The 13093-nt window shown below is 41.5% G+C and overlaps 1 protein-coding gene across 2 annotated transcripts in view; it reads right to left on the bottom strand.

The window, feature by feature from the left end:
- Nucleotides 1-503: 503 nt before the first annotated feature.
- SI (sucrase-isomaltase) overlaps nucleotides 504-13093 on the bottom strand; it is a 43056-nt gene continuing 30466 nt past the window's right edge. For both annotated transcript variants that reach the window (XM_077785744.1, XM_021548245.2), the window contains 12 exons: nucleotides 12487-12625; nucleotides 8704-8837; nucleotides 8151-8185; nucleotides 7943-8059; nucleotides 6607-6755; nucleotides 6014-6098; nucleotides 5861-5917; nucleotides 5142-5266; nucleotides 4844-4932; nucleotides 3577-3626; nucleotides 1737-1901; nucleotides 504-566 (listed from right to left, as the gene is read on the bottom strand). In XM_077785744.1, coding sequence (XP_077641870.1) covers nucleotides 504-566; nucleotides 1737-1901; nucleotides 3577-3626; nucleotides 4844-4932; nucleotides 5142-5266; nucleotides 5861-5917; nucleotides 6014-6098; nucleotides 6607-6755; nucleotides 7943-8059; nucleotides 8151-8185; nucleotides 8704-8837; nucleotides 12487-12625 — 1208 coding nt within the window. The remainder of the gene's footprint in view (nucleotides 567-1736; nucleotides 1902-3576; nucleotides 3627-4843; nucleotides 4933-5141; nucleotides 5267-5860; nucleotides 5918-6013; nucleotides 6099-6606; nucleotides 6756-7942; nucleotides 8060-8150; nucleotides 8186-8703; nucleotides 8838-12486; nucleotides 12626-13093) is intronic.

The raw sequence follows: 13093 nt of genomic DNA, 5'->3' as shown, positions 1-13093 counted from the left end.
CATTAATTAATTAACCTTATTTATTTTTACAACTTCAGGTTAAAACACAGGCAAACACAAATCTGGCTGAAGTCATACAACCCCCCCCAACTTTAAATTATTTTTTCATCCTACATCAGTCACCTGAAAGCCTTTCCTTCTACTTTATCTGGCCTTAAATTCTCCATAATAATGACCTGAATAGGTGTAATTAAAATTAGGATGGAAGTTAAATACAGGCAAAACTACAGCTTCAAATCCACTTTGGTAGCATCATCTGCATCTTCTTACAAAACTGGTCAGAGATGAAGTCAGAGAGGAATTCTACTCTGAAAAAACAGAGTTTTCCCCTTCAGTTCTCGCTTTGAAAGGTGAATTTATCCTGAAGTGGCACTGTTGGCTCCTGACTGCTGTGCTGGTGAGGGAAAAAGCATTCCAAGGCGACAAAAAAGCACTTGGAAAATTGAAAAATGGTTTTAAAAACAGGAGAAAATGCAGAGGTGTGGCCGATTTTCTTTTCCCTCCTAGCTCCACTGCAGGGTGTAGTTCTGGCCCAGTTTCAGCTGGAGACCGGTGATTTCCAGGAGCTGGCAATAAAAAACACAAAAAATGCACATTTAGTGACTGAGCCCCAAAGATCCACGGTGTTTTCTGTGTTCCAGGCTTCTCATTTTGAAGTGCAAGAGTTTATTCCTCTTTTTTCACTTTTATTATTCTACGTTTGAGTCTGTGTCACCACAAACACAGTTTAACCAGCGCAGATTTGGGGTTCTGACCATGACTCTCATCCCTCCCTTCACCCACGGGCTCTTCTAGAGCTGAGGTTCCTTTTGTTTTAAAAATAAAGGAATTTTTTTAAAGTAGAAAAACTTGGAATACATTGCAATTTAAAGGTGCATATGAGTTTTTTTCCATCAAAAATTCATCAGCAGAATCTCAGAAAATTTTTTTGTCCTGTCACATCTCCCAGGTTGCAAGGGAACAAAATTCACTGCCAGAAGTGGCATTAAATGGTATTAAAGAACCATTACCTGATGGCAGCTTGTGCTTCATTCTGAAATATGGTTTATTTTAAATATGGTAAATATATGTATATTTTAATATGGCAAATGTATGCATATATAAATATGCTAAATATTTTAAATGTACTGATATAAAAAATTCAAATATGCTAAATATATAGATATTTTAAATATGGTAAGCATACAATTATTTAAATATGGTCAGTATTTTAGATATAGTAAATATACAAGTATTTTAAATATGCCAAATATATAAATATTTTAAAATATGGTAAGTAAAATATTTGAAAAGTAGTAAATATATAAATATTTTAAATAGGCTTATATAAAAAATTTAAATATGCTAAATATATAATTATTTGAAATATGGTAAGTAAAATATTTAAAATATGGTAAATATATAAATAATTGAAAGAGGCAAATATAAAAAATTTAAATATGGTAAATATATATATTTAATATGATAAGTAAAATAGTTAAAATATGCTACATAAAGAAAATTTCAAAATATGTTAAATATATAGTTATTTAAAATATGGTAAATATAGAAATATTTTAAATATAATAAGTATAAAAACTATATACACTAAATATACAATTATTTTAAATGTGGTAAATATAGAAATATTTTAAATATACTAAATATAAAATAATTTTAAATATGGTATCACAGCTGAATCTCCACAGGTTTAAGAGCAGAAATGCAGGTTTTTAACCCTTGGAGCAGCACCTCACCTTGCTTGTATAGTTCATTTTGTGGTTTGATGGGATTGCCACCCCGTTCTGTGCCACTGTCACCCGAGCGACAGCGCTGGGCACCCCCAGGACTTTGATGTCAGTGAACATCAGGTTGTTGGGGTCCATGTAGTTCTGGTGTGCCACTGTGATCTCCAGAACGTTCTGGAAGGAAGAGGGAAAGGTCAGAGGCTGGAGTTGGCTGGAGCAGCTCGGAGCAGCCCTGGGTCCCTGCAGCAGCCTGGCACCTCCACCTGCGCTGCCTCGGCTGTGCAGCTTGATGTGATCCACAGGAGATGAAAAATTTGGGATTTTTTTCCTTAAGCCAGTATCTGAGTTCTATGTACAAAAAAGAATTTTTACAGGGCTTTCCTTCAGAACTAAATGATAATATTTCTCTAGACAGGTTAATTAGGTGTTGTTGCAGGAGTAACTATTGAGAGAAACCCTGAAATTGTGGCTCTGTAGAAGCCTGGCCTGAGCATGGGTGATGGCAGCTGAACCAGAGGGGCCAAGGAGTGAAACACAAACCTGTGATCAATGGAGGGAGTTTGAGCCTGGCACAGTGGAAGGTGTCCCTGCCATGGAACGAGGGGAATTCTGTGTCCCTCCCAACCCAAACCATTCTCTAATTCTGTCAAGTTCAATTTTCAATTGCTGTCCTCACTCCAAGTTTGTTTGATTGATTTATTCCTAATTTTTCTTTCCTAATACCAATATGTTCTTATTTATTTTTCAAATACTGAAAGCTTTTCTCCACTTTAACCTGGGCTCTGCTGTGCTTTAATTGCCACTCAGCCAAGTGATGTGAGGAGTGAAATAAAACACACAAAATGCACATTTAGTGACTGAGTCCTAAAGATCCACAGTGTTTTCTGTGTTTAGCATTTTTCATTTACTGTCCTCACTCCAGGTTTGTTTTATTGTGGATTTTTTCTTAATTTTTCTTTCCTAATACCAATATGTTCTTATTTATTTTTCAGATACTGAAAGCTTTTCTCCACTTTGTTAACCTGGGCTCTGCTGTGCTTAAATTGCCACTCAGCTGAGTGATGTGAGGAGTGAAGAACAAGAAATTCTCAACCCCTGGATGGGCCATGAGAACTGCTCCAGTGTCTTCTCCTGCTTTTTTTGCCCTCCCAGAACAGCTCCTGCCTCCCATCCCCTCTCTCAGCACTCACCCCTCATTCTGTTACTGTGATTTTAAGTAGGTTTTGGATTTCTTTAGGATATACCAAAAATGCTGTGACATAATTCCACATATTCAGTGCTCAGAGGGTGTTTCTCACTGTTGGTGGATTCAAAACCTCTTTAATTAGGCTTTTCCTTAGTAAGTTTTTGTAAGAGCAGGGAAAGGTGCTTTTATTTTATAATCTCCTTACAACTGCAAATATTGAGTGTTAGCAAAACAAACTCCCTTCCTTAGCAATTAACACCCTTTTATTTGACAAAGACAGAATTAGATGAGAAGAAAGAACAGCGTGGATAAAATTAGAAGACATTGTGGCACACTGGAAAATAATGAAATAAGAAAGTGTATTTTCTCCTACAATGGAACGAGCTTTTCTTTTAAGCCAAAAGTCCCTGTAATTAGAGCCTAATTTATTTTCAGATATTCCACTGGTTATAGAAATGAAATCTGACAATTGTACTTAACAATACCACTCCTAAATTCCTTCTTAACACAATTTAATCACATTTCTTGTAGCCTAATCATCTGTGAGCACAATTTAATGTAAGGTTGGGACACGTAGACATTAGGAAGACCCAAATCAAAATTTAAAAATATAAAACAGTCATTTGAAGTGACTATTAAATAAATATGAGCTACTGTGATTACCTGATTAGCAGTAAATGATGTCAGCAGGTAAACACCATCTTCATATGCATCTGTTAAAAAGAAAGAATGAAAGAAATTGAATTAAGTGTCTTTGCTAGCAACCTTATTTAACACGTTATCAAAATTTCTGCTCGAGGATTGTGTCCACAGACAGCTTACAAATCCAAGGGATGTATATATAAATAAATAAAGAGAAGCTGTGCATTTCCAGAAGATGAATGCTATTATACATAAAATACTTTCAGTGTATATAAAGCTGAAATAAGGCTGTAAGGAGAACATTTTAGGGGTAAGATATAAAAGCAGACAAAGGAACAGCACTAGGGAGAGCAGGCGACTTTAGATGAGGAGCAAAATATTTCTGATTCTCACTGAAGAGTCATTTCCCACATCTCCCTCCATTCCCAGGGGACACCTGATGGTGGTGGGGCTGCTGCTTCTCTGAAGTCCCTGCTGGTGTTTCCCCAGCTGTGGTCCAGCTGTCACTGCCCTCAGAGCAGTGCTGATCTCTGGGCATTGGGGTTCCTGTCCTGCCTTCCCACTTTCCTGGGGGTGTCACCCCAGGAGATGCTCCTTGTGATCCAACCAAATCCCCTTTATCATCAGCTTTCCCTAACTGTGGCCATCCCTTCTGGAGTCCAGGGCTGGCAGTGGGTGTGAAGCACCTCCAGATCCACCTCCAGCCTCCTGCAAACTCCCCCCAGGTAGGTCACAGTGCAAAGCACATTTCCTGCACTCTGGGTGGGGAGGAGAAATGACAGCTCAGGGTCTCTTACCTGCAGACAATTTAAATTGAGCCAATTTAAGTTGAGGAAATCAGTGCGAGCTCTCACATGATCTGTGTGTGGTTATGGTTCCCACAGGTTTGAGGAGGAATCTTTGTTACCTGCCTTTCCTCAGGCCCAGGGAACAATTTCATTTATAAAACATATTAGTTCTGTAAATCACAGCGTTGTGTGGCTTCAGTCAGGAGGAATCATGTTTCTGCAGGTCTGCAGGTTTCATTTCAGTTTTGCCTCTGAAGGTGAGTTCAGATCTGTCCCCCAGAAATGGCCTTGGCCAAGTCCATCCCTTCCCTCTGCTCCTCCTCAGACATCCCCAGAGTTTGTTCCATCTCTCCCCAGTTCACACCCTTGGGTTTGGTTTTGTCTGCTTGGATTTGGGCTTTGAATGTCCCCAGGGATGGAGCCTCACTTGGCAGTACCCAACCATTCTCACAGCAAAAAAAACAAAAGGATTTTAGGAAGGGAAGAAGCCCTGGACGTACCGATGCGAACCCCATCATCCCAATAAAGTTGTCCTTCTGCACTCAGACCATCATCCAGGGCCACCGTCAGTCCCATCGGGTTCTTCCGGCTGTGCAAAACACAATTTTCTCTCAATTTCCTCCCCTAATCACATTCCATATTCCCCAAATGGTGATTTCTTTCCAGAAAAGTCACGTACCACCCAACTGACCTCCCCCAGCCATCTTCCCATCCCATGCTGCTAAAGACCATTAGGAGAAAGAAACCAAAAAAACACCAAAAAGCCAAATTAAATTTAAAATTTTCACCTCTTCCCACCTGTAAGCTGTTGTATTAGCAGGTCTTTGCCAAGGAAGGATGTGTCCACCTCGGATGTGCAGGTTGATGTGGTCCAAAGGAGCTGATAAATTTTGGAATTTTTTCCTAAAGCCAGTATCTGAGTTCTATGTACAAAAAAAAATTAAAATAATTTTTACAGGGTTTTTCTTCAGAACTAAATGATAATATTTCTCTAGACAGGTTAATTAGGAGTTGTTACTGCAGGAGTAACTATTAAGAGAAACCCTGAAATTTTGGCTCTATAGAAGCCTGGCCTGAGCATGGGTGATGGCAGCTGAACCAAAGGGGCCAAGGAGTGAAACACAAACCTGTGATTAATGGAGGGAGTTTGATCCTGCTCTTCCTCTTTCCAAATCCTGTATTATTTTCTGGGAAAAATTATACAGCTAAACCTGTTTTTTTCTTTCTTTATTAGAGAATTCCATTACAAAACCTTCTGTGTATCATTTGAGGGTTACAAAAAGTGAAAAGAATTCTAAATTAAAGGTATTGCTTCACCTTTTCATTTATCATAATTCTGGTCATGTTATTATACATTATTATAAAGTAATTGAGGATTTTTATTATTTCTATGTTTCTAAGAACTTATATTAAATGCAAATTAGGCAGGAGAGTGTTCCCACCTCCCTGCCACACTCAGCACTGTGAAAAGACAGCAAATACAAGTTTTAAAATACAATTTTTTTAGGATGACTTACTGTGTGGTAATCATACCAGCGGGCATCGGGGAAATAAGCGACCACACTCCGATCATTCTGCAATGTAACACACAAATTTTAGGCACCTGAAAAATCAAAAAGCGAAGCTCGGTTACGCTGACTTTCAGTAATAAATAAGCTTTAAAAGCTCACCTCTTTCATCACAGGGCTGATGAGCAGGGCAGGACCCCAGAGGAACTGCTTGTCGATGTCCCACGTGGTCTTGTCGCCCACAAACCTGCCAGGGGGAGACAGCCAGAGCTGAGCTCTCCCCAAGAGCTCCTCCTGGAATCCCCTTCTACCACTCATTTCACCTACTCTTTCTACCAGCTGTTTGCTTGTTATAGCTGTCAGTAATTCAGAGATCAATTAGTGGTTGCACAAAGATCCTGATGTGACACGCGTTGGAGAAATGCAAGTTAGTGCTTTGCTTTAGGGGTTTGGGTCCAATTCTTTGCTTTTGCTTTTCAGTACATTGGGACAACAAAACTCTGAAGGCCTAATGCTTATTATTTACAATAATAAAGTCTTGGACAGGCTGGGACAGAGTTTTTGTTTTCTGAGCTTCTTTGTAAAAAGCAAATCACTACATGAAAAAAACTCTGTTTTTCCCAGCCAAGACTTGTTTTTTTTTTTAATTGAAGGGGGAAATGCTGCAACAAAGAGAGAGCTCTGTTGTTAGGGGGTCACAACTAGAGGAGTTTTCTGGGAATTCTTGGTGAGGAGAGCTGGGGAATTGCACTTACTCGTGAAGAATGGGGCGGACCACGGTGCTGCCGTGGGCGTGGGCTTCGTACAGCAAGGTGTAGAGATAAGGTAACAGGGTGTATCTTGTGTTCAGCACCTTCTTGGACATCTCTTTAAATTTGTCATCCCAGGAAGCCGGATCTTGCCTCTGAAAGAGAAGAGAGTGTTGTTAGAGAAGCTGGGTTGGACTGCATGAGAGAGCTAAAAAAACCAAATCCACGCAGAAAAACAAATCAAGAAAATTTCTCCTTTGAGGCAGAGCATCTTCATTTATTTATTCTTCACCCCAGGAGCAAGTGAAAACTGTGGCTGTCACTGTCAGCCCCAGGAGGGGAACTAGAAAGAGGAAAGCTGATAAAAGCCCAGGGGAAGCAGTAAAAATGTTTAATGCAAAGTGTCCCCAAGGCGTGACACCTCCCAGGGTACATCATCCATCAGCCCTCTGCTCACAGCGAGAGTCCGAGGCACCAAGGACTGGTGTCAGGAGAGCCTCAAGTCTTTATTAAATGTATGGAACAATACCTTGGCAAATTGGGAAGGACTGGAAGCCCCACGATAACCCTGAATCTGCATTTTGAAGGCTTTCAGGGCCCGTGAAGGTGTGTGCTGTGAGATAAAGCAGCCGGCTTTGAAAAGGAGACTTTAATCCATTAGATATTTGCCTTCTAAATAGCTCCACTCTGCTAGACCTGGAGCTTTCCCTGGAACACAAGGGCTGTTTCCCTTTTTTGCATTTTCCCACTTATCTTGTTTTACAGCTTTCTCCACTCCAGTCCTTAGCTTACATTTAGGCAATTATTTCCCTTTCCTTTCAGCAGAAATACAATATCTGATGGTGGCAAACATGCAGAGCACAGAAATTCCCGAGTCTCACTCCAGCATCTTATTACACTGCCCCATTTTCTCATTTGTTGTATAATTATGGGCAATTAGGGCTGAGAGCACCGAGGTCAGTTCTGTTTCTTGAGGTGTGCTTGCCACAAAATCTCCATTTTAGCCCTGCTGTAACTCATTGAAATCCAAATGGCACAGAGGGGAAAATATGTAGAGTTTGATTCAGTGAAAGCAAAGCTAGAAGGGGCTTCCTTCAAGTGTCCAAATGCCAGAGCAGCCCCTCTGGGGGCACAAAATCTCCCAGGTGATGGGGAGGCTCACAGCAGACCCAGCATAGAAATAATGACAGTTTTCATTTGATAAAGAGCCAAAAATGTTCTGTTCTTCTCCATTTTACTTGGAATTTTTTTTTTTTTTTTTTAGATAGGGCAATTGTGCATTGTTTTGCCTGTGTGTTGCAAAGGCGCAGCTGCTAAGAACTATTATAAAATTGCAACTCACCCGTGTTCCTTTCTCGTTGTGATTCCTCGAATATGGGTAAAATGAACCCAGCTGCATCCAGCGGATACACATCTCATACTGCGCGTCTTTGAAGAAGCCACAGATATCAGCTCCTGTCTGAAATTTTCAGAATAACCCAAATGGAAAACTGTATTATCATGTACAGCATCATGGTAATTAAATAGAAGTTAATAACTCATTAGCTTACATAAGATATTCCAAAGAGACTGAACTCCATCATGCCTGAAAAGAGAAATAAATTGGAGTTACTCGCTGGGTTTTTTATTTTATGGTTACATAGGCAGTGTTTATTACACTACTGAATCAGAAGAGAAAAAAGCAAATACAAGACCCACAGTTTCTCTAACATGCTGTAGAAGGAGATGGAATGTGGGTGGACAGGAGCAAAGAAAAAAAGAATGAGTAGCAGGACACAAGGCATGGAAGGGCCTGGTCCCAAGGGAATTAACAGAGTTCTCAGCACCTGCTGCAGAAGGAAGTAAGAAGAAAAAGTGAAAAGGGAATTGAATTCTGGTTGCTGACCCATTTTTTTTCAGCTGAAAACCACAGGAACACAAAAAGCAAGGAGGTGAAGGAGAAGCAAAGCCAGGTTGGATAATGCTCGGAGGAGCCTGGCGCGTGGACGGGGTCCCTGCCGTGGCAGAGGCAGAACTGGATTTCGGGTTTTAAGGTTCCTCCCAACCCAAACCATTCCATGACTGGATGATGCCAGGCGTGCAGCCCCTTTCCCTGGCACGTACCAATGATGGATTTGTGCAGCTGGTCCCAGGCTGCCGTGTTGTCCCCCAGCCAGTGGCCCACCCATCTCCCGCTGCTGGGGTAGGTGGAGCGGCTGATGATGACCCCGCGCTCCTTGGTGGCTCCTTGCAAAGCCCTGCGTTGGGAACAGGCACAGAAACGAGTTACAGGAGAAATATTGCATGAGAATTTACTGCAGCAGAGCCTCTGGAAAGAAATATTTGGGTTTGTGTTATCCTAGGGAAGGGCTACATCGTGCACATCCAGTCCGTTCTTGCTTTTGTGGCAATTCAGTATAATCCAGACACAATCCCAGCAAAGCTGGCCGACCTGCAGCTGCAAAGACAACTGGAAAATATGAGGGATTAAAAAGGAGATTTCCAGCTCAGGTTAACTCCTCTGTGGGAAAATAGGAATGTGGCAAAACTTTTCAAAGCCCATTTTATAAGGGCTCCACAATGTGTGCAAGGGCACGTCATTCCTTTCTTAAAGTGCCCAAAAAGTTGAAGGAATGGTTGGAAATAATTTAGCAAAAATCAAACCAAAAAGCTCACAAGAGTGAAAGCAAAGGTAGCAGGAATATTGGACCTCTCAGGATAAGTTTAGCTGACTAAAAGGTGCTGAAATAAAATTAAAAAAAAAAAGAGTCAGGGATTTTTAGTCACTTCTGAGAGATCAAGGTGACAGGATATCAATATGAATATTAGACAGAAAATAACCCTGATTAAATCCCACTGCTTTCCAATGTAAGATCCCCATAATTGCCTAAAATGCTGCTTCAGTAAGGCACTATTTGCTAATTTTTCTATAGGATTTTCAGCTTTAGTGACACCATAATTACAGCAAAGATACACAAGTCACTTAAATTACCACAGCAATTAAACCAGAATAACGTGCCACATTTATTTCCTCCAAGACAAACAGTAACTTTCTTAGGATCCTTTATTCCTTTGAAATATATTGTCCAACACTTTAATTCTCTGCTTGCTTTCCCTGTGTCAATAATGCTTTGGAAGTGGCAGCTAAAATTCCATAATGTCACGTGTAGAATTGCTCAGGGATGAGCAGGACCTGAGTGTTCTGTGCCTGGAGCCTCGGGCCTGCAGCTCTGTAGCTCCATCCGTGAGAAACAATTATTCAGGTCAGAAAGGCTGCATTTACCTCCAGACAGTTCCTGCATTCACTAATAAGGACTCTGGCTATGCAAAAACCTCATTAGAAAAGAACAGAATCAAGGCAATATCCCCAAGATCCTGTGTCTAATGGATGGAGGACTGAAATGGCACCAGGTTACATAAAATACTGATGCTCACTTTTCAGTTACAGTCTTTTGTGAGTTTTGTGTGCAAATAATCATTCTGTTTGGATGGTTTAGTATCAAAATAAATTATTGCATTTCTTCAGTTTCACAAGTACCCCTTCAGTTACTGCCAAAAAATGAATTTGGGACACAAATATATGTATATATTTTTTTTTTTGTAGATAAGATTTGCTATAAATTTCCAGAGTGAGAGTATCTGTGTGATCTGTTGAGATTTATTGTGGTGATTTCTGTTGCAGTTCCTTGCAAAAGAGAGGAGAATATTTCAGTTCATATTTAAAACACAGAAATGATGGTGATATTCCCTTTTCCTGTCAAATTCTTGTCTGTTCCACTGGGTGTGCACAGCAAGGTTTTGGCAGGAGTGGCTCCAAGTGAGAAACTTCTGGAGCTTCCTCGTTTCTGATGGAGCCAGGAGGGAGCTGCCCCTGGCTGAGCCCATCAACAGCGCTGAGTGACTTTGGGATAACAGGAATTAGAAAGGGAAAATGCAGCTCCCAACAGCAACTGGAGCTGGAGAGAGGGGTGGGAGCCCTGCAGACCCTCAGGGCACTGCAGAAGGGTCAGGAGATGCTCCAGGCTCTGGAGCTGGGGCTTCCCTGCAGCAGAGGGAGCTCCATGGGGGAGCACAGATCCTCCTGCAGCCCCTGGAGGAGCCCACACCTGAGCAGGGGGATGCCCAAAGGAAGTTGTGATCCCTTGGGATGCCTGTGCTGGAGCTGGATCCTGGCAGGAAGCTGTGGAGCCCTGGAGAGAGGAGGAGGGGAAGAGAGGGGGGAGGAAAGAGCAGCAGAGACAGCGTGTGATGGACCAACTGCTACCCCTGCTCTGTGTCCTCTGCCTCTGCTGGGGAGCAGGTAGAAAATAGGGAGTGAATTAGGAAAAAAGTGAAGAATTGGGGGAATTAAGATTTGGTTTTAATTGTCATTATCTTCTCTGATTTGATTGTGAGTTAAACTGATTTCCACAACTGAGCTGTTTTGCCTGTGACAGTAATGGGTGAGTGGCCTCTCCCTGTCCTTATCTCAATCCATGAATCTTTATACTTTCACTCCTCTTCCCAGCTGAGGAGGGGAGAGAGTTGGAGGGGCTTTGGTGGGCACCTGGAGCTCAGCCAGGGCCCAACCCACCACATTTTGTGATGCCCAAATGCCATCAGTTTGGGCTGACAGCACAGGGATCAGACATCCCCTCCTGTCCTGGCAGCAATTTCACCCCTGCCCTGATTTGTGAGCATCCCCTCACAAATCCAAACTGCCCTGATAGTTCCTCTCTTGATGGGAATATCAAAGTTCCCAAGGGCTTTAAGGTCATTAAGAGCTGTGCAGAAAATCAGTGCTGAGCTGTAAATGAAAGATCCAGCTCCGTTATCAGATCGGGCGTTATCTAAATCAGGCTGGGGACAATTCAGAGGGACAGATAAAGATCTTGGCCTTGGAGCTGGGAAAAGAAATACTTCAAAGTAAAGCTTTGCCCTCACACTTTGTATTTTGAAACAACTCCCCCTTTTCACTTCATTTTAGAGAACAGAATCAAGCCCTTCTGAAATTAATATGATTGAAAAACTCTTCATTTTGCCTCACTGGATGGGAAGTGTGAGGAAAAGCAGAATAAACCAGACAAGCCCAGCAACAATAAGTACGTGATGCTTTAATTACAGTAATTATGTGCAGAAGGGATTTATTGCGTGGAAGCATGGGAGCACAGCCTCAGCTCATCCCTGCACAGACCCCCCCTCACCTTCTTCTGCAGCTCTGCTCCCACCACCCCTCCTGCACCACAGGGAACATCCCTGACTGGAATAACTCCAGCAGCTGCCCAGCCCTTGGAGCATCCAACTCCTCTTGGAGCTGGATTGAAAAACCAGATTGGTCAGAGTGAAGAGAAAGATCGCTCAGGCATCTTAAATTAACCAGTGGAAGTTTTGGCCATAGGAATGTAGAGATGGAATCTCCATTTGGAATGATACCTTCGGTTTTAAGTTTTTCTGTTCTGCTTTGGTGGGCAGCTTTTGAAGCAGCTTTAGCTTTGTATTAAGTGTCACTAGGATCTTTTCACAGGGTGCTGAAAACAAAACAATCCTATTCTAGCTGGAGGCTCAAGGGCAATCTCTTCAAACTTCAGGCCCAAAGAATGAACAATGTAAGAAGAAGAGGGTGGGCAAGCAAGCAAGATGGATGAAGCTTCATCATCTGAAGCTATTAATTGGACAGTTAAATCCCATATGCAAATGGACTAAAACTTATAAAAATGTCAGATCTCGTGACCAAACTCTTTTTGCTCCCACCTTGGAGCCATCTGGGCAGAGCCAGGGCTGTGGATCTGCTCCTGCCAGGGTACAACCTTTGAAGGCACTTCAATAAATACCCACTTTATTCCTCTTAACTCTATCGAGCCTCTGCTCCAGCTCCTTAAGGCATCAGAACATATCCTGGAAGCAACATGGAACACACAAAGCACTTACTCCAGGCTGGGTCTGGCTTGGGACCATCCGTAAAGGCTGTGGACATCGTAGTGCCTGGCTGGGGTCCCATCTGGGAGGTAGTGCAGACCTTCCATGCACGGAGTTTTGTGGATTAATCCTGTTGACCTATATCCCAAATCTTGTGGAAAGGGAAGAAATATTGTTATTCATAATCGTGTATCAATCATTTGAGTTACTTTTTCTTAATTTTCATCATCTGTTAGGCATTTGGTCTCTTTACAATGTCACTTATTTATTTATAATTATAAAAATACACTTTCCAAAATGGAATATTTTCAATATTCCTGTGCAGGTATCTGAGCCTGTGAATGTTTTAATTAAGTTACAGATGCTCTTACTACAGAGGCTCGAAGAATAAACAGAGTATATCAGAAAATATTTCAAATCTTTTTGAACATGGTCACACTAATCACATAAACAGAAAAACAGATGTGGTGGGGGTATGATCTGTGTATCTGAATATTCAGTTCCTGGAAATTCCTGAGAAACCACTCATGAAACATGAATACAACAGTAAGCAGTGAGAGTATGCTAATAAACCATTAATAAATAATTCCTAATTAGTACTACTTTACACCAGTACTTC

The sequence above is a fragment of the Lonchura striata genome, chromosome 10 (assembly GCF_046129695.1).
Source record: "Lonchura striata isolate bLonStr1 chromosome 10, bLonStr1.mat, whole genome shotgun sequence".
In the NCBI taxonomy this organism is placed as follows: Eukaryota; Metazoa; Chordata; class Aves; order Passeriformes; family Estrildidae; genus Lonchura; species Lonchura striata.
The sequence above is the reverse complement of the archived record's forward strand: the minus strand, read 5'-3'. Positions and strand labels throughout refer to the sequence as shown.